Source organism: Xenopus laevis, chromosome 8S, assembly GCF_017654675.1.
Source record: "Xenopus laevis strain J_2021 chromosome 8S, Xenopus_laevis_v10.1, whole genome shotgun sequence".
NCBI lineage: Eukaryota > Metazoa > Chordata > Amphibia > Anura > Pipidae > Xenopus > Xenopus laevis.
In genome coordinates this window covers 100830613-100853012 of record NC_054386.1, presented here as the reverse complement: position 1 = coordinate 100853012, position 22400 = coordinate 100830613, and the positions used below count along the sequence as shown (strand labels likewise).

The 22400-nt window shown below is 38.8% G+C and overlaps 2 protein-coding genes across 4 annotated transcripts in view; both read left to right on the top strand.

The window, feature by feature from the left end:
- Positions 1-2669, top strand: part of LOC108700612 — a 47389-nt gene extending 44720 nt beyond the window's left edge. For all 3 annotated transcript variants that reach the window (XM_041574531.1, XM_041574529.1, XM_041574530.1), the window contains exons 15-16: positions 964-1135; positions 2339-2669. In XM_041574531.1, coding sequence (XP_041430465.1) covers positions 964-1107 — 144 coding nt within the window. In that variant the 3' untranslated portion in view covers positions 1108-1135; positions 2339-2669. The remainder of the gene's footprint in view (positions 1-963; positions 1136-2338) is intronic.
- A 9044-nt stretch (positions 2670-11713) lies between these two features.
- Positions 11714-22400, top strand: part of fcrl5.S (Fc receptor-like 5 S homeolog) — a 52791-nt gene continuing 42104 nt past the window's right edge. The window contains 7 exon segments of the mRNA XM_041574528.1: positions 11714-11794; positions 12993-13013; positions 14292-14537; positions 15694-15948; positions 17862-18158; positions 19856-20140; positions 21874-22158. Coding sequence (XP_041430462.1) covers positions 11764-11794; positions 12993-13013; positions 14292-14537; positions 15694-15948; positions 17862-18158; positions 19856-20140; positions 21874-22158 — 1420 coding nt within the window. The 5' untranslated portion in view covers positions 11714-11763.

Here is a 22400-nt window from a genome sequence, read left to right as displayed (position 1 = left end):
GCCATCTAAAAGCTACCGAACTCAATGTTAGCCTATGGGGAAGGTCCCCATAGGCTTTCCTATGTTTTTTTGATATTCCTTCGATCGTTGGATTTAAATCCTTTGAATCGTTCGATTCGAAGGATTTAATCGTTCGATTGAAGGAATAATCCTTCGATCGTATGATCGCACTATTTGCACTAAAATCCTTCGACTTCGATATTCGAAGTCGAAGGATTTTAATTCCCAGTCGAATATCGAGGGTTAATTAACGACCCTTTGTGAATCGGCCCCTTAGTATGTTATAGAATTGCTAATTACAAGCAACTTTTTAATTGGTCTTCATTATTTCTTGTTTATAGTATTTAAATGATTTGCCCTTTGCGTCTGACTCTTTCCAGCTTTCAAATAGGGGGTCACTGACCCCATCTAAAAATCAAATACTCTGTAAGGCTACGAATGTATTGTTATTTATGTTTTTATTCCTCATCTTTCTATTCAGGTCTCTCCTATTCATATTCCAGTCTCTTATTCAAATCAGTGCATGGTTGCTAGGGGAATTCGGATCCTAGCAACCAGATGGCTGAAATTGCAAACTGGAATAAAAAGCTAAATAACTCAAAAACCACAAATAGTAAAAAATTAAAATAAAATCCAAATTGTCTCAGAATATCCCTCTCTTCATCATACTAACTGTTATCTCAAAGGTAAACAACCCCCTTGAAGATGAGTTATTTTGCTTTGAGTAGAACTGAAAAAAACCCTGAAACATCAGATGACACTTTTCCACGTACTTCATTTTCTAGGGGTATAGATAGAGCAGCAGGGGAAAGTGAAAGATATGGAAATGACATAAGATAAATACAAAAATTTTTTTTAAAGTGAAATAGGTTTTTGATGTTTCTTGCCTGTCTATACAGTATAACTATCTGCAACTTCTTCTTCTAAGTAGAACTTACGCTTGGGGTATTTCTTTTTAAACAGATCGATGACTGGATGAAAGACCCGATTTTCAATAAACAAATCTTCTCCAGTTTCGGGGACACCGAGGCTTCTCCACGAAACGCACCAACTCTTTCTAATGGTCAGAATCGTGTCCGACTTCGGCATAACACTTTGACTCTTTGAGGCGTTGCTCAGGTTCTTAGACAAAATGGTAATTCCCCATATGTAATGAAAAGCGCAAAGTTTGCTCAGTAACACATAGCAACCAATCATATGTTTGCCTTTAAACCGATGACAGGTAAAAGCTCCTTTCTCATTTGTTGCCGTTGGTGATTAGGCTTCAGCTCGGACTCTGATTGTACATATTTAAGACAATGTCCGTACAATTCAAGATTTATTTTAATAAATTCTTTTATTTACTCTGAACCTGCACTTACTCGGAGACTCTGACCTGCAAATCTTTGAATTAGTTGGGTACGAATTTAAGTTCCTCACTATTACAGCCCACTGTCTCTGTCTTTTCACCTTCTCACTTGTATGAGTTCAAACTTCTTCCTTTTTTTGTAGCCTTACCCCCATACATTAATATATGTAATTAGTGATGGGCGAATTTATTCGCCAGGCGCAAATTCGCGGAGAATTTGCGCGATATCGCCAGCACCGAATAAATTTGCGAAACGCACGTGAAAATTCGCATCAAAAATTCGCCGGCATCGAAAAAACGGACGGCGTCAAAAACGGGCGCTGGCGTAAAAAAACGGGCGCCGGCATCAAAAACGAGACGCCGGCGCCGTTTCGCAAATTTTTCGCCTATCATTATATTTAATAACAATGTTTCTCAGTATTACAATAATCATTGGTTTCTATAGAGGGCTGGTTCACTTTTAAGTCAACTTTTTGTATGTTATAAAATGGTTAATTCTATGCAACTTTTCAGTTGGTCTTCATTTCCACTTTTTTCAATTACTTGCTTTCTTCTGGTAACTCTTTTCCAGCTTTCAAATTGGGGGGGGGGGTCACTGAAAACCAAATGCTCTGTAAAGCTACGCATTTATATACATTTATATTCCTTCTTTCTATTCAGGTCTCTCCTATTCATATTCCAGTCTCTTATTCAAATCAATGCATGGTTACTAGGGGAATTTGGACCCTAGCAACCAGACTGCTGAATAAAAAGCTAAATGACAACCCCTTTAAAAATGATCTTGCTAACTAAATCTCTCTTTTTGATTGTTATTTTCTTTTATTTGTGATTATTTATGCTGGTTGAGATGTGCAGAGGGATGGATTGCTTCCCCATTTTGTACCGTCCCTGACATCTCTTTGGTAGGTTGGAGGATTGGGGGGATATAAAAGGACTGTTTGTGGTTGTTCCCAAAAACATCTTTTCATATTGATTTTTTTTTTATTTCAGACATCCCGCCCAGCCTCTTGTCTGCTGACACCATGTGATTCTTCAGCTCAACACTTTTACTGATGCCATAACTCTGATCATTTGCTCTTATTATGTACTAGACCTCAACTCTCTATTCAGGACACACGAGGCATTTATATTGAGTCTTGCCTAAATAAATATATATATATATACATACATACACACACACTTCTTTAGTGGCTCATCATTTGTATAATTTTCCGATTTATATTGATGATGTCTTAATGATTTTTGTAATGTATTAATAATATTTAATTATAATGTAACTGGGCCCCACAGCAAATTCAGTTTAGAGGCCCCCAACATATTCAGAGCTTGTCCTGTTTTACCAATATTTATTGATATTGTAATTAGAACCTAAAAATAAACTTGTTTTAACCTTTAAAATAAAGGGATTTGTGGCTTTGTAATTGTTACAAACAATGACCTTAATACACAGCTCTATTCAAAGAAAGCTAAATGAATGACAATTACAAGACACATGCAGCCATATTTTGCATTTACAACGTTTTTTTTCATTGCCTTAAAGGAGAATTCAACCTGTGGGGAAAAAACCCTGTATGAATATACAAATTAGATTACAAGTGGAGCTCACCAAATGTATTTATCGGATTTTCCCATGGGGTATTCTGTGTCTGATATCCCAAGTAGGTCAATCTGTAGAAATATAGAGGTGTGGGACAAATCCAAGGCAGCAACTGGACTGCAGAACTTCTTTATTGGGGGTTAGAGATACACAACATGTTTCGGGCAGCGCCCTTTGTCAAGTGTGCAGGAACAATCAAACGACAAACCTAAAAAACCTTATGTGACCTATCACATGTCTCATGGGTCAGTTTCTCAAAATCAACCACATTGGGGCAAATTCACTAAGCGCCGAAGCGCCTAATGCTAGCGTCAATCCGCTAGCGTTGGTCATTTTCATTACTTCGCAAATTCACTAACGAACGCTGGCGTAAATTCGCTAGTGTTACTTCGCACCCTTACGCCTGGCGAATTTTCACAACGGACGTAACTACGCAAATTCACTAACGCGCGCAGTGTACTGAACGCTACCTTTTACGCCAGACTTCCTTCGCCACCTCAGACCAGGCGAAGCGCAATAGAGTAGATAGGGATTGCTTCAAAAAAAGTTCACATTTTTTCTAAGTCCCAAAAAACGCTGGCTATTTTCTACATTATGGCTGATAGGCTGAAAAAGATCGAAAAAATTTTTGGGGCTCCCCTCCTTCCCCCCTACATTTCCTAACTCATGGCAACTTTACTATACAGTGGGCACAGTGGGCACATGTTTTGAAGGTTTTCTAGGCATTTGTAGTGCGTATATGTATTCCTCCATTGAAATTTGAATTTGGCGCCGTATGCAAATTAACCATCGCTAGCGTAACTTCGCTTCGCTTAGCGAATCAACGCTAGCGCAACTTCGCAACCTTACGCTACCCCTGAGCGCAACTTCGGATTTTAGTGAATTTGCAGAGCACTGGCGAAACTACCCCTGGCGAAGTGCGGCGAAGTTACGCCTGGCGCAACTACGAATCTTAGTGAATTTGCCCCTTAATGTATCACATAAAGTGCATCCAGTGCATCATGAAGCAAAGCAATTTATACAGTGCATAGTGAAAACCCATTCTGACATGGCACAAGTTTAACACATATCTCTTATTGTGTAAGTACATTGTAAAACAATACAATTATTTTTTATAAACATCAGGTGTGACATTTTAACATATTCAATTTAAAACCATTATTGAGATAGAAAATTAACATTAAACACCTTGTGAACACGTTATTCCATACAAATGTATTAAATGTCCCAATAACAAATCCAATATACACGTTTAATTTAAAATCAGGAAACTGCTTGGATCAGCCGAACCTGTGGATACAAATGGACACTGCAAATTAGCCTATCCAGTCACTTGTTTTGTTACTATTGTAAGGCCTTAGGTAGCTGGGATGAGCTTTTCACCAGGTGGATCGGGTCAAACATCTGGGAGCGTGGAGGCTTGTCCGGGTGATAAGCCCAGCTGTATACACGTTGGGCACGAAGCGCCAGGGTAACGCCAAGGTGGGCCAGAATCACTTTTTTCAGTTTCTCATAATCCTTGGCAATAACAGAGTCAAGATCACCAGTTAGCAGGGGTGCCAAAAGACCTGCCCACTGCTCTTTAAACCAACCCTCTCTTTCGGTGGTCCACTCAAATGTAGAGAGATATGCCTCCGGATCATCCTCTGATGTCATTTTTTGGAGGAAGCGGCTTACATTGATTTTGGGTCCATTGCTATGTATTACTGCAAGTGACTCCTGGGGTCTCTGTGCCAACTGTTGGACCAATCCTGTCAGTACCTGCTGGTCTTCCTCTGCATCTTCTGCCAGCTTTTTAAACATGGCCACCATCTGCTGTTGCTGTGCCTGTTGCTGAGCCATTGTCTGTTGCTGCAACTATAGGACAAGCTCCTTATGGCGGGCTTCCGCTTGCTGCTGTGCTTGTTGCTGGGTGGCATAGCCAGCATTAACTGTTTCACAATCTCCTCCATGCTGCACAGTTCTTACGGGATAACTGCCCCTTTAATTTACAGTCTCTGCAATATTATACTGCCTTTTGTTGCTTTATTTTGTGCCAGAGCACCCTCCACCATATGTAAGGACTTAGGTAGCTGGGATCAGCTTTCTGGGGGTAAAGCAGCACATGGCACAATCACAATTCATAAGAGGGTTGTTTCTTTCTGGCAGTTTATTTTCACTTGCAGCAAAACAACATAAACTATTCAAAATAAAATCCTTGCCACTTAATAGGCTTCTAACTAATACATGTAAGTTCTCCTAACTAACCAGGAGTAGGCCTTCTGCCTGTCTCCTCAAACCAAATGAAAAGGGAGTACAAACAAAGTTCCAACCTTGTAGGGATTCCAAAAAATCTCTCTCTGCTCACACAGACAGCTTCCCTGTGTCTTTCTTTCTTAGACTGCAGTTCTCCCACTCTGGCTTGAGCTGCCTTTTTAATTATTCACCTGAGATGCCTCAGGATAACACAAAAACCCCGGGCTGGATTAACCACTCTGTTAGGAACCTGGGGCATAAATAAACTCCATCCCGGACTTTCCCAGGTATCCTAGTGGTGACCTTACCACACTATGTTGTGAAAAATTAAAAGCAATATGTTGCTCATCAAATATATACTCATTCCAATCACTATCTTACTTATTTTTATGCAACAATATTGCAGTACTACTGAGTACTAATAACTAACATTATATATTCCTGTTATATAATCATGTATAATCATGTACTCACCCATACATGATTCTGTAGGAGATCCTTGACAGTACAGCTAGCTGACTAATTATAATACCTAAGGGCAAAAGAAGGAACATTAATTCTATACATCAATTATAAAAAGCATGACAAATTATATTGTTCATTTAGCCTCTTAGGCTGGGTACTTTCCATCCATCTTGCTTCCCTTGGCAATAGTATAATGTTATGGTCCCCTCCTCTGGTCGGTTTAGGTACTGTTTCTAGCACTTTCCATTTAAGCCGACATACATTGTGCTTAGCTCTATAAAAGTGTCTAGACACTGGTGTGTCTGAGTAACTGTCAGCTTTGAAATTTCCTATGTTACTTTTGTGTTCCTTGATCCTAACATTCACAGTTCTGATAGTTTTGCCCACATACAGCATCTCACAAGGGCATTTCAGGACATATATAACAAAAGTTGTTTTGCATGATGTTGAGCGATTTATATTAGGACCTTTTATGATAGAACTACAACAATTACACTCCATGCATGGAAAGGTACGAATTTTCCTAATACCTCCTCAGTAAGCTGACTGAGAGATCGGCAATTTCCGTGTAATTCCGTGTAAATGCTCCTTTCCATTCAACATGAATATATCAACTCCACTTGTATCCCAGGGACCACATGGCATTTCTCTCTGTATTAGGAGCTCCCTTGGAAGTGCAAAGGTGGAGCAAAGGTTTTGCAAGTTTTGCAGCTTGTTATAACTTGAGCAATATCCTCATTTATAGAGTGCAAAAATAAGGATTTCTTTGCCAGTCTTTTGTATTTTTGAATTCCAAGATGCCCTTCATGTGTTATCATTAGTATGTCCTTTTGCAGAGATGAAGGCACAACAATTTGAGACCCTTTGAGCAATACTCCATCCCACGTAGCAAGTTTATCACAATATTGATGATATGATTTTGGAAGATATATTTTGGGATTGTTTGAATGTAATGCAGTTATCACTTCTTGTAGATGATCATTAGAGGCAGTGCTTGTTTTACATTTCTTCCACATTTCTTCTGATACTGCTTTCCTTGCCATAACACTATTAATATGTATTTCCACACTTGATTCCTTTTCACTGTCTGATGCAACAGTGTCCTCATTCCATGTCCATGATAATGCATCTGCAACTAGAAGGAACCTGCCTGGTGTATATTCTATGTTGTAGTCATATTTCTGCAATTTCAATAACAAATACTGAATCCATGGAGGAGCTTTCCACAGTTCTTTCTGTGTGATGTAGTGGAAGTGAAGTAGCGGCTTGTGATCTGTTTCAACTATAAATTGGTTTCATTCCTCTGTGAGAAATTATTTCACCAAGATTTCTGATTTCTAAACTGACATTTAGCACAATTCAGTTTAAGTCCATCTTGTTTTGCTATCTGTAAGACTCACTTTAATATTTTGTCATGTTCTTCTTCTGTGGTCCCCCAAATTAAATATCATCTATGTAGACTTTAACTCCTTCAACCTCTTCCAAGTGTTGCTGCATTGTTCTATGAATAATCTCTGGGGCTGAACTTAATCCAAAAGGCAGAAGCTTGAACTGATACCTTCCAAAAGGTGTATTAAAGGTAAACAATTTTCTGCTTCTCTTAGTGAGAGGAATCTGCTAAAACCCATTTGAGGCATCTAGGATTGTAAATCATTTGCCATTTCACTCAGGTTTGAGTGGTTATATGAAAATGTTCTCTCCTTATGTTTTCATTTCATCTTTGGGATCCAAACACAATCTCAGGGATCTGTTTTTTTCTCTACAATGACTAAGGAATATTCCCAAGATGAAGGTTCACTGATAGGCTCAATTACATCTAACTCTGTCAGGGGCTGCAATTCATGTTTAAGTCTTTCTCTCAGTGTCACTGGCACATGCCTTTTGGCTTCTACAACTGGTTTTGCATCAGTTTTTAATGAAATATCATATGTAACTGGCAGTTTCCCAAGACCTGTTTTGTGATGATTCTTCCACAACAAATAATTTGTTTACCAGTCCCAACTTCTCACATGTTTGTGCACCTAATAGGGGACAGTAATTACCTGAGTAATTACCAGAGACTACTGCAAATTCATGTTTGCTTGCCTTGCCCTTGAGTAAGAGTGAGAATGGATTTTCTTACTGATGGGATTTCAGACTCACTGTCTGCCTCAAGCACTTATGTTTTACTTTTTAAAGTGGACCTGTCACCCAGACACAAAAATCTGTACAATAAAAGTCCTTTTCAAATTAAACATGAAATCAAATTTCTATTTTTTATTAAAGCATTCATAGCTGTTGTAAGCTCATTTAAAAATCTCAGCTGCCAATCAAATATGTCTGCCCCTCCTCTATGCCAATTACTTTCACTTTCCATTCAGCACTTTCTTGATGTCACTGCTCTCCCCACATTCCCCAGTTCTCTTCACCATTTAATTGTGTAACCAGGACATGGGGATGGACATCAGGTCCCCCATTCTGGTGCACAAACAAGATTCTGAGGTGATGCAAGGCTTTCCTTAAAAACAGTGTCCACAAAATGGCTGCTGCCTGTTTTCTATAATTATGAATTCCCAGACTGATGGAAACAAGATTCAAATAATTTATACTGTGTAATTAAAGTTTATTTAATGTGATAAAATATTATTTGGAATAATTTTTTTGGGTGACAGGTCCCCTTTAATTGTGCTTTCATTTGTAGGTTTCTCCATATTTTGTCTGTGATAATGTTTGTTTCTGCCCCTGTGTCCATTTATACTAATCAGGGAGCCATTTGTATCAATGTCTATAGTCCATCTTTATTCACTTCCATTCCTTTTACTGACACAGATCTCCTCCTGACTCTCCTCACTTCTGCTGTCCATCACTGTATTTAGTTTGCTTTTACTATAACACTGCTTGCCAAAGTGATTAGATTTGCCACACACCTTGCACTGTTTACCAAAAGTTGGGCAGTTGTTAAATGAATGGGCATTGCCACAATTATTACAGAATTAGTAATTGGTAAATCTTGCATCAAATTTTGCCTTTCTTAAAATCAGATTTAATCGTGTGAGCACTTGTGTGAGGATGTGACCATTCTGCTCACTTGAGAAACATTCTCTTCACTTATTCCTGTTAACACTTTTATATATTTACTGTGTACACACCTTTCCTAATTATGGGCATTACAAATAGTTTTAATTAAAATAATCCATAGTTTCCAATTTTTTTTATAATTGTTAATCAGTAGTGTAAAATTGTTTTCTTTGCCCTTGTGCCTTGATTTATTAACAGGGCAATTTGTTCTAAGGGAACTAAAAGACAAACAAATGTGCAATTTCTAATGACCAGTTTACAGGAACCCCTGAGAGACAGCTGGTATAGCCTACACTTTGGGAGGGTTATAGTACCCCCCCTTCAGGAATTAGGACTATTAAGAAGGAAATCTTCATTAACTGGTTCCTCATTTGTGTAGACAGACGAAAAATACGAGTTCACAATCTCAGCTTTTTTTTGTTCTCATCAACCAGCAGAGCTCCCTCTGATATTAAGGGTCCCACCCCTTCCTGCTTCACTTTTTTAACTATTTGAATCTTTGAAAAATAATTTTGGGTTCTTTTTACTGCGTACTACAATATCCTTTTCCATATCAATTTTAGCTTGCCTGAGGATTTATTGGCCTCTTTGTACCTTATAAATGTTTCTGCTTTCCCAGCTCACTTGAAAGTCTTAAAAGCATGTTTTTTCTTACCCACCTCAGCACCAGCACTTCTATTGAACCAAAAATGTTTTGTTTTGCAATGACATTCCTTGCTTGCAAGGGGAATATACTGACGTATATTTGTTATGCAGCATTTTAAAGACTTCCTATTTTTGTTCTGTTTTTTAAGCCTGTGAAAAGCATTTCCCAATATGTTGCAGAAATACTGTCAAAGTTGCATGTCTGAAATTTTGTTTTAGTTACTTCCTTATAGAGTTGCCTCTGCAACAGAATCTCAGGAGACTATGTTATGATCACTATTCCCTAAATGCTCATCCACATAAATGTTAGAGATGTGTTCAGTATTATTAGTAATTACAAGATCCAAAAGAGAGTTATTCCTAGTAGGTTCTTAAACGAGCTGGAATAAAAAGTTGTCATTCAGCATATTTACAAACCTACTAGCTTTTTCTGTTTTGGCAACCCCATTACCCCAGTCAATGTCTGGATAATTGAAGTCATTAATAATAATAATTTGAATTTGTAAGAGTAGCTGGGCGTCATACTGGTTTATAGCATACACCAATGATACATTCATCATAGCTTGAGTCCCAGAAAAGGACAGCGGATATGTTCTTCCTCTAAGAGGAACTAAATCAATAGGACAGATATAGGGTCTATGAGGAGGAAAGACATCGGCTCCTTTCTTTACAAATTCATCAGCAAATCTTTGTAACATGCTTCTTTGAGGAAAGGAGACATTGCCCAGATGAGACTCCACTTTCTGTCCTAGGTGTTGGAGTTTCTTTTGAATTTCCTCATGTGTGAACCATGCATCATTAGTTGTATTACTAGAATTAGTACTATTAGTAAGAAAATCTTCATTATCTGGTTCCTTATTTGTGTAGACAGAAGAAAAATACGAGTTCAGAATCTCAGCTTTTTTTTGTTCTCATCAACCAGCGGAGCCCCCTCTGATATTAAGGGTCCTACCCCTTCCTGCTTTACTTTTTTAACTATTTGCATATTTGAAAAATAATTTCGATTTCTTTTTACTGCTTGCTGCAATGTTCTTTTTTTATTAATTTCAGCTTGCTTTTTGCATGATTTATTGGTCTCCTTGTACCTTATAAATGTTTTGGCTGTCCCAGCTCACTTGAAAGTCTTAAAAGCAGGTATTTTCTTACCCACCTCAACAACAACAAGGTTTTGCTTTGCAACGACGTTCCTTGCTTACAAGTGGAATATACTGACAAGTATATTTATTAAGCAGCATTATAAAGACTTCCCATTTTTGTTCTGTGTTTAACCCTGTGAAAAGCATTTCCCACTTAATATGTTGCAGAGATGCCCTTATACTGTCACAGTTTGCACGTCTGAAATTTAGTGTTTTAGTTACTCCCTTATAGAATTGCTTCTGCAACAGAATCTCAAAGGAGACCATGTTATGATCACTATTCCCTAAATTCCCCTCACCCACACAAATGTTAGAGATGAGTTCAGTATTGTTAGTTATTACAAGGTCCAAAAGAGAGTTATTCCTAGTAGGTTCTTGATTGAGCTGGAATAAAAAGTTGTCATTCAGCATATTTACAAACCTACTAGCTTTTTCTGTCTTGACAACCCCATTACCCCAGTCAATGTCTGGATAATTGAAGTCACCCATAGTAACAACTTGACCTAGTTGTGAAGCTGCTTCTATTCTAAGAGTAGCTGAGCTTCATATTTGTCACTTATACGAGGTGGTTTATAACATACAACAATGATTATTTCCTTTGTAACCTTTTGCCCAGTTAAAATCTCTACCCAGAGGATTCTACACCCTCACCCTCAATTCAGGCTTTACATACAAACACACTCCTCCACCCGCTATTTAATCCCTCTGTCCCTCCTAAAAAGAGTGTAACTATTTCAGTCCAGTCACATGTTTCATCCCACCAGGTCTCAGTGATACCAATTATATCATAATGTTTAGAGCAATTAATTCTAGGTCTCCCATTTTACCTGACAAACTTCATGCATTTGCAGCATACAGCGGAGGTTACTTCTTTTACTTTTGAAATGTTTAAGGCAGCGATTTTGCTATTTTAAAACTGGCCACACACACAGGCCAATAAAAGATTCCAACGTATTTCCTTAAGACCAAGTTGGCAGATTATTGGCCCATGTATGGGGTCTACAAATCGGCCTGACTAACTGATATCTCTGAATATTGACCATATATCTCGCTGATTTGGAGATCCTGTTAGGAGAGGACTTCATCAGTTCATTGAGTGCTTGTAGGTTGAACTGAGATTTCTCCTAGCAGTAATATACAAACAAAAAGCCTTCTTGTCTTTGGCAGAAAAAGTAGAATTTGCAAAATACAGAACAGCAAAATGGGAAGTGAAAGTGGGGTTTGTACATGTGGAGCTTTAGATTACAGGACATTACTTGGTGGGACCGGCTGCTGGTACCATGTCTCTTCTGGGGCTGCTCATCCTGCTCTGTAAGTACAACAACAAATGTGAAGGATCTTCTTCTATTTAAATGCCTGAGGGTAACTGTCTGCTCCACATCTGGTATCCCATAGCAACCCATCAGCAGGGGGCATCTACATACCTAAAGTTTGGAAGTAAAAACAGTTGCACACATAATGATTTGTACATCACCAAAAAATCTGTTTAACAAATGTGAATTAACAAAATAAAAATTGAAGAATTAAAATTAAAGCACTTAGAAATTACAAATAGTATTACCTGTAACCAGGGGAACCGTTTTGCTGTAAAATTTGCAGTTTCACCAGTGGCAAATATTTTTGTGAATCCGCACTCAAATGTTATTATTGTGTTTTGTTTCTTTGGGGAAAGAAAGTGCTTTTTTTTTTTTTTAGGAAAAAACTACTGTAAATGATAACGAAGTCACTGAGGGGTTGTTCTGTGACCATATAAAGACACAAGGCTGCAGGCTGAGTTATACAGGGAACTCTGAGTATCACTCATGTATTATAAGGGATAATGTACCCCCTACTGTAAATGATAAGGATATTAGAAGTCACTGAGGGGTTGTTCTGTGACCATATAAAGGCACAAGGCTGCAGGCTGAGTTATACAGGGAACTCTGAGTATCACTCATGTATTATAAGGGATAATGTACCCCCTACTGTAAATGATAAGGATATTAGAAGTCACTGAGGGGTTGTTCTGTGACCATATAAAGGCACAAGGCTGCAGGCTGAGTTATACAGGGAACTCTGAGTATCACTCATGTATTATAAGGGATAATGTACCCCCTACTGTAAATGATAAGGATATTAGAAGTCACTGAGGGGTTGTTCTGTGACCATATAAAGGCACAAGGCTGCAGGCTGAGTTATACAGGGAACTCTGAGTATCACTCATGTATTATAAGGGATAATGTACCCCCTATTGTAAATGATAAGGATATTAGAAGTCACTGAGGGGTTGTTCTGTGACCATATAAAGGCACAAGGCTGCAGGCTGAGTTATACAGGGAACTCTGAGTATCACAAAAAATATTTCTAAAATGTTTTTCTCTTTATTTCCTTTCACTTGTGAGTTAATTAGTTGGTGTGAGGCTGTTTGTCTACTTTAGAAAATTCTCTTAAACAGAAAATGTTAAACTGAATTATAACACAGAAAAAACTGGGTGTAATATTTTTTCTTCTCTATCCTTATCTCTAATAGTGGTGGCTACAGAAAATGCAGGTGAGTCTCTGATCAATACATTTTTTATTATATAATGCAGGTGCACAAAAATGTGGTCCTTTTCTAAATTGTCTTTATTTAACTTTCACTGTAAATGTTTAATGAATCTATTTCAAATGTAGTTTTCATTTTCTCATCAGTTTTTGAGTTTTTCAACCAAACAATTTTTTCGTAGACGCAAAAAAAATTGCATGTAGAAAAATGCCACTTATTACAATGGGGAAAAGGAGTTGTTCCATGTGATCCAGTGAATATATACAAGTTGTAAGATAAATGATATAAAAACAAGATTTTAGATGGAGCAGAATTCATATATCCAGCCGGACCACCAGTTTATGTTGTTTTTAGGGAACCAACAAAAAAAAACAAGAATGGCATGAAATCGGAGAAAATATTAAATCAGGGAAATGTATTGTGTATTATAGATAGGCAGGACCTACAAACAGACAATATAATGAGGGAAACTTCAAATCAGGGTAATCCATTGGGTGCGGCTGTTTGTGCCAAATGCTGCAGTTAAATCAGTTCCGTGTGTAGCTTTGAGCTTTTTAAAGGGATACTGTCATGGGAATTTTTTTTTTTTTTCCAAAATGAATCAGTTAATAGTGCTGCTCCAGCAGAATTCTGCACTGAAATCCATTTCTCAAAAGAGCAAACAGATTTTTTTATATTCAATTTTGAAATCTGACATGGGGCTAGACATATTGTCAATTTCCCAGCTGCCCCTGGTCATGTGACTTGTGCCTGCACTTTAGGAGAGAAATGCTTTCTGGCAGGCTGCTGTTTTTCCTTCTCAATGTAACTGAATGTGTCTCAGTGGGACATGGGTTTTTACTATTGAGTGCTGTACTTAGATCTAAGGCAGCTGTTATCTTGTGTTAGGGAGCTGTTATCTGGTTACCTTCCTATTGTTCTGTTGTTAGGCTAATGCGGGGGGGGGGGGGGAAAGGGAGGGGGTGATATCACTCCAACTTGCAGTACAGCAGTAAAGAGTGATTGAAGTTTATCAGAGCACAAGTCACATGACCAGGGGCAGCTGGGAAATTGACAATATGTCTAGCCCCATGTCAAATTTCAAAATTGAATGTAAAAAAATCTGTTTGCTCTTTTGAGAAATGGATTTCAGTGCAGAATTCTGCTGGAGCAGCACTATTAACTGATTCATTTTGGAAATGTTTTTTTTTCCCATGACAGTATCCCTTTAATGAGTTTTAATCATCGTTATTTGCCAGACAAGAGTTTATTTTCACACGTAACCAATAATCTGTTCCATTGCAGGAGCTGCCAAAGCCATAGTGATCTTCTCACCCAACTGGGCCACCGTATTCACAAAGGAATCTGTAACTCTGACTTGTAATGTAGATTCCTCTGCAGGAGGCTTTTCCTGGTATAAAGATGAGAGATGGATCAGTTCAGAACAGAAATATACAATAGGCTCTGCCCAAGTGAATGACAGTGGGAAATACCAATGTAAATCCCAGAGCAGTGACCGGAGTGACTCTGTTACACTGACTGTCAGTAACGGTGAGTTCAAAAATGATAATTTGAGAAGGATTTCGTGTTAAATGTTTTTTTTTCTACTAAATGTTGTAATAAAGGTTAATTGTATTTTTTTACTAAAATACTGATAAAAATGATTCCTAATGAGCAGAGTGTAGGGCTAAAATGCACAGTCGCTCCCTGTCCTTCCTGACATATGGACCCAACACTGACTGTGTTAATTAATGAATTTAATTTGAAATAATTTGTGATTTGGTACCGGTGGAGTGTGGATTGTTATATAATAGGGTCAATGATCGTACTATTATAAGATATTTTAGTTGTTTAAAGCAATTTATGATCTTAGAGTGACCTCTGATTAATTATTAGTTATTGTGGGGTATTCTATTCTTTTTCTGTCTATAGAAAATAATTCTTCATGTTTTAATGTATGATCAGCCAAAACTCATCAGTGACTTCTAATATCCTTATCATTTACAGTAGGGGGTACATTATCCCTTATAATACACGAGTGATACTCAGAGTTCCCTGTATAACTCAGCCTGCAGCCTTGTGCCTTTATATGGTCACAGAACAACCCCTCAGTGACTTCTAATATCCTTATCATTCACAGTAGGGGGTACATTATCCCTTATAATACATGAGTGATACTCAGAGTTCCCTGTATAACTCAGCCTGCAGCCTTGTGCCTTTATATGGTCACAGAACAACCCCTCAGTGACTTCTAATATCCTTATCATTTACAGTAGGGGGTACATTATCCCTTATAATACATGAGTGATACTCAGAGTTCCCTGTATAACTCAGCCTGCAGCCTTGTGCCTTTATATGGTCACAGAACAACCCCTCAGTGACTTCTAATATCCTTATCATTTACAGTAGGGGGTACATTATCCCTTATAATACATGAGTGATACTCAAGGTTCCCTGTATAACTCAGCCTTGTGCCTTTTGGACTGTGTGAGAGGGGTTACATTATAGTGGTACTTTATGTCCCTGGAGGTACAAGAGCACTGGGGATAATGCGGTTGTTTAGTGAAGAGAGAAGTATGAGGAGGTGCAACTCAGTCATATGAGGTGTAAGGACAATGTAGGATTTATACTTTGCACCTCTGAATTATTTGCAACAGTTTCTAATGTGGGATGTTTGATGGACAAATCTGTATTTTCTAATTTCCAGAATACTTGGCCCTGAAAGTTCCCCCCTTTGTGTTTGAAGGGGACAATGTATATGTTTTCTGTGCCGAGTACCCTGGGTATGATGCTGAGAAGGCTGATCTGAAGAAAGGAAATATGTTTATAGCTTCTTCTCCCAATGGGAGTTTCCAGATTGGAAGAGTAACCATGGCAACGAGTGGCTCCTACACATGTAACAGAACAGTAGGGTACTATAGCCCTTATAATTATGTGAGCAGTGCCGACATTTCTGTAAAAGGTAAACATGTTATTGGTTCCTGTAATTAAATAAATATATCACAGGGAATTAGATAGTTTAAATCTATTTATATTTTTCATGAGGCGATGTTCATCCCTGAGATTCAACTCTGTCTATTTACCAAAATACACATTACAAAATCCTCTGCAATCTCATCATGTCCACAATGAATCCAGGCAGGTCTGTTTGACCCAATATCACTTTCCTTGTTCATGAATGCTGTAGAGCAGTGATCCCCAACAGGGCTGATCCAATCAAATGTGGGGCCCAATTGGGACCATGTTGGCGGGGCCCCTAGACAAAGTGTTGCTGGCTACTGACACACCAAGTATTTAGGAAAATAAGGGCATACAGGCACAAAATAGAAATGAAAGGGGCAGACAAGGTAAGAGAGTGAGAGGGGTGAAATAGGGGCACAAAATAGGGGCACACAGGGTAAGAGAGAGAGGGAGGAAATAGGAGAGTGGACTGGGCCAATTAGTTTGGGGCAGGCTGGGCCGATTCAGCTTGGGAGCAGACTTGGTTGGATTGGGGGCAGGCAGGGCCTATCAAGGTTGGAGGAAATCTGGGCCTATGAGAGTTGGGGGCAGGCTAGACCTATGGAGTTGGGGGATAGGCTGGCTTATCAGAGTTGGGGGTGGGCTGGACCTATGGATTTGGGGATGGGCTGGACTCTCAAAGTTGGGGGCAGGCCAGGCAGCATCATGTGCTGAGGGAAATATTATCTGTGCTGTCCAATAGGCCTAAGGCCGGCCCTGATCCCCAACCAGTAGCTTGTGAGTAACATGTTGCTCCCCAAACCCTTGGATGTTGCTCTCAGTGGCCTCAAAGCAGTTGCTTATTTTTGAATTCCAGGTTTGGAGGCAAGTTTTGGTTGCATAAAAACCAGTTGTATTGCCAAACAGAGTCTCCTGTAGGCTGCCAGTCCACATAGGGGCTACCAAATAGCCAATCACAGCCTTTATTCGGCACCCTAGGATTTTTTTTTTAGAATTGTGTTTCCCCGCAAACTCTTTTTAAATATGAATGTGGCTCACGGTTGAAAAAGGTTGGGGACCCCGGCTGTAGAGGGTTACACCAGCCCTTTCTCCAGGCATCAAGGCCAGCGTTCTCATATCTCTCTGTATCCGCACACATTTCTATAGTCCCAACTGATATGCACCAGTAAAAAGGGCAAGTAAGAAAACCTCATGTTATGCTTGAATGATGCCCATATGGGGAACCTGAACTTAGTCTTCAAATTGCAAAAAAACAATTGTCCTTATTTTTTGTGCACTTTGCACAACTGATCAAATTGCCACAGGCCTTAGCAACCAGTTTCAGAGCACAAACATCTAGCACTTACTACATAACTCAGTGCAGGATCTAAGAGAAGCAGATGGGAGGAGGCACTTACCTTGTGCATCATTTAGAGGCGCAATATTCAGAGCGGAAGGAGGTTCAGCCTATATTGGGGCCCTGTCCTTACTGCCTGAGCTGTGCCTCTTGATGCTGCTCTCTTAAAGGGGTGCCATATGTTTGATCTGGTGTTCTGGGCATCAAGCAGAAGCTGTTTTTGTGTATTTACTGAATTATCAGATTATATCAGTGGTGCCCAAAAGTGGTGCATCTCAAGACACTGTCACAAGTTTGTCTATAGGACCTTCCTGTTTCATGCTTTTCAATCAGATATTTATTATATAAAGGTTACATTAGAAATAGTTGTTTGTTAAATATAACAATATATATTTCCCATAAATCAATTTTTAAGTAACACTTTCCATGGAACAGAATGCCAACAATGCTTTTATGGATGTTGATCATAATGGGGCAACTTTACTAAAAGTAGATCCCTCATTAGTAAACTATGGGCACTCCTATTAATTAATGATTCAGTTTTTTTTCATTTAACTCGATTCTTTCCTTTTCTAGAGCTTTTTTCAAACAGCCGGGCAACTGATCTGTGAATTCAGGTTCCCCCGAATCAAATTCAATCGAAGAATATTCAATTCTGATAAAGTGTGACACCAATCTCAGCCCACACAGAGTGACTACAGAGCTACAGTTTGCTTTCTACAGAAATGGGCACAATGTGCAGGGATTCAGCTCATCCAACCAATATGGAGTCCCCTCAGCTCAGCTGGAGGATTCTGGGAAATATATCTGTGAAATAAGAGATCAATCTGGGAGTGTAAAGAAGACGAGTGACCAAAAAAGTATTGAAATAAAAGGTGAGCAAAGCCTTGAATTGACAAATATCTGGTTATTCTTTCTATGGGAACAGCAATCAGTGGCTTTCTACAGAAATGGGCACAATGTGCAGGGATTCAGCTCATCCAACCAATATGGAGTCCCCTCAGCTCAGCTGGAGGATTCTGGGAATTATATCTGTGAGGTACAAACTCCAACCGGCAGTGTGAGGAAGAGGAGAAATATAACAGATAATAAATCACTTCTGAGACAATCCTGTGTATGGGGGATCCATTAAATATGAATCTAAGGCTGAATATCTCCTCACTATGACAGATTAAAATTGCCCAGGGGAAATCATAAATAATGTCTACAGGAAAGGTTTCCCCTTAAATCACCACCATTGTGGTATCATCATCATCATCATCATTTATTTATATAGCGCCGACAAGATACGCAGGAGTCAGGAGAATATTTACATACAGGAGGTGGTCCATAGGCAGATGAAGCAAATACATTTTGTTTATTAGTATCAATTGCTCATAAAACGTCAATGAAAAAGTAACTGTAAAACATTGGGTGGGACAAGGACCTCGGGTGGGCATTGCGTGTGGGAAATTATTTGTTCTGAAGTCCAGCTATTCCTTCATTGGAATCCAGGGGATCTGGAATACTGAGTGGAGAGACCAAGGGCAAGTTCCCTATAATGTCAGTACATATAGATTTTACAGCACTCACTGCACTATTCTTCTGCACTTTATTATTTCCTTATCTTATTCTCCATTCACCTCAATTAACTACATATGCAAATATTAGTTTGTTCCCAATAACCATTAAGTAATCTGCATATACTAAATTGTCTTTACTTATTCTAATGAAGGTTAGTGCTGTTGTGTATATTGTTTAAAGGTCCAGTAACACTAAAAGCTGGAGGGTATCAATATGCATTGAAATCTAATGTAACATACCCCCCAACTGTCCTGTTTTGAGTGGAACAGTCCCGCTTTCGACAGCTCAACAGGCAGTCCGCGTTTGTACTGGAAAGTCTCGATTTCTCTGCACCGAACAGCCAAAAAAGATACAATGTTTGTAACTTAATTGGCTCTTGTCAGAGATCCCAGAATAGATACTTAAGATACTTTTGTAACAGTTTTGTCTCTTGGGAGAAGTTAGTCTCACAGCTTAAAGGGCAATTCACTTAATTAGTAAAATTGTAATAAAACATAAAATCTACAAAAATGTGTTCAGACTTTCATAACCTGGCAAATTTTGTAAAATGGGCATGGTAATTGGGGGGTGTGGCCACAAAAAGATGTGTGGTAAAAAAAAATTTCTCCCAAATTTCTTTCTCCCTCTTTCCGTTTCCAAAATGTTGGGAGGTACAATGTAGTGTCGCCCTGCACTGGAAAAATGGTTGTGTTTACTTCAGAAATCATTGAATTCAGCAGTTGTGTAGCCCAGGGGCAGCCATTAAATCAGAATAGGACTATAGGGCTCCACTAACATAGTAGATAACAGAAAAACTCTGTAGGATTCAATGGGATTAGTTCTTACACAGAAAGATAAATAAGGGGTCAAATATCATTCACAGCTCCCTGCAGGACTACAGACTGAGAACTTCTCTCATATAAAATATTATATTTTTTGTTTATCCATGTAGTGATCTTTAGGTGAGTCACTATCCGCCAATGATTGTTAAATAATTATCTCGTTTGATTTGGCGTTTTTCATGTTACAGAGCTGGTTAGAACCCCACAGATAAAAGTCAGCCCAGATGATCAGGTGACAGAAGGAGATCACATGACCATAACATGTGACACAAAGCTCAGCCCACACAGAGAGACTACAGAGCTACAGTTTGTTTTCTACAGAAATGGGCACAATGTGCAGGGATTCAGTTCATCCAACCAATATGGAGTCCCCTCAGCTCAGCTGGAGGATTCTGGGAATTATATCTGTGAAATAAGAGATCAATCTGGGAGTGTAAAGAAGGCGAGTGACCCAAAAAGTATTGAAATTAAAGGTGAGCAAAGCCTTGAATTGACAAATATCTGGTTATTCTTTCTATGGGAACAGCAATCAGTGGCTTTCTACAGAAATGGGCACAATGTGCAGGGATTCAGTTCATCCAACCAATATGGAGTCCCCTCAGCTCAGCTGGAGGATTCTGGGAATTATACCTGTGAGGTACAAACTCCATCCGGCAGTGTGAGGAAGAGGAGAAATATAACAGATAATAAGTCACTTCTGAGACAATCCTGTGTATGGGGGATCCATTAAATATGAATCTAAGGCTGAATATTTCCTCACTATGACAGATTAAAATTGCCCAGGGGAAATCATAAATAATGTCTACAGGAAAGGTTTCCCCTTAAATCACCACCATTGTGGTATCATCATCATCATCATTTATTTATATAGCGCCGACAAGATACGCAGGAGATCAGGAGAATATTTACATACAGGAGGTGGTCCATAGGCAGATGAAGCAAATATATTTTGTTTATTAGTATCAATTGCTCATAAAAAGTCAATGAAAAAGTAACTGTAAAACATTGGGTGGGACAGGGACCTCGGGTGGGCATTGCGTGTGGGAAATAATTTGTTCTGAAGTCCAGCTATTCCTTCATTGGAATCCAGGGGATCTGGAATACTGAGTGGAGAGACCAAGGGCAAGTTCCCTATAATGTCAGTACATATAGATTTTACAGCACTCACTGCACTATTCTTCTGCACTTTATTATTTCCTTATCTTATTCTCCATTCACCTCAATTAACTACATATGCAAATATTAGTTTGTTCCCAATAACCATTAAGTAATCTGCATATACTAAATTGTCTTTACTTATTCTAATGCAGGTTAGTGCTGTTCTGTATATTGTTTAAAGGTCCAGTAACACTAAAAGCTGGAGGGTATCAATATGCATTTAAATCTAATGTAACATACCCCCCAACTGTCCTGTTTTGAGCAGAACAGTCCCGCTTTCGACAGCTCAACCGGCAGTCCCGCATTTGTACTGGAAAGTCTCGATTTCTCTGCACCGAACAGCCAAAAAAGATACAATGTTTGTAACTTAATTGGCTCTTGTCAGAGAGCCCAGAATAGATACTTAAGATACTTTTGTAACAGTTTTGTCTCTTGGGAGAAGTCAGGCTCACAGCTTAAAGGGCAATTCACTTAATAAGTAAAACTGTAATAAAACATAAAATCTACAAAAATGTGTTCAGACTTACATAACCTGGCAAATTTTGTAAAATGGGCATGGTAATTGGGGGGTGTGGCCACAAAAAGGGGTGTGGTAAAATTTGCACGCTCCGCTCTGCAAATTTCTTTCCCCCTCGTTTCCAAAATGTTGGGAGGTACAATGTAGTGTCGCCCTGCACTGGAAAAATGGTTGTGTTTACTTCAGAAATAATTGAATTCAGCAGTTGTGTAGCCCCGGGGCAGCCATTAAGTCAGAATAGGACTATAGGGCTCCACTAACATAGTAGATAACAGAAAAACTCTGTAGGATTCAATGGGTTTAGTTCTTACACAGAAAGATAAATAAGGGGTCAAATATCATTCACAGCTCCCTGCAGGACTACAGACTGAGAACTTCTCTCATATAAAATATTAAATGTTTTGTTTATCCATGTAGTGATCTTTAGTTGAGCTAAATCAAAGTCAACTTCCTAAATAAAATAAAAAGTCACTATCCGCCAATGATTGTTAAATAATTATCTCGTTTGATTTGGCGTTTTTCATGTTACAGAGCTGGTTAGAACCCCACAGATAAAAGTCAGCCCAGATGATCAGGTGACAGAAGGAGATCACATGACCATAACATGTGACACCAATCTCAGCCCACACAGAGAGACTACAGAGCTACAGTTTGTTTTCTACAGAAATGGGCACAATGTGCAGGGATTCAGTTCATCCAACCAATATGGAGTCCCCTCAGCTCAGCTGGAGGATTCTGGGAATTATACCTGTGAAATAAAAGATCAATCTGGGAGTGTAAAGAAGACGAGTGACCAAAAAAGTATTGAAATAAAAGGTGAGAAAAGCCTTGAATTGACAAATATCTGGTTATTCTTTCTATGGGAACAGCAATCAGTTGCTTTCTACAGAAATGGGCACAATGTGCAGGGATTCAGCTCATCCAACCAATATGGAGTCCCCTCAGCTCAGCTGGAGGATTCTGGGAATTATACCTGTGAGGTACAAACTTCATCCGGCAGTGTGAGGAAGAGGAGAAATATAACAGATAATAAATCACTTCTGAGACAATCCTGTGTA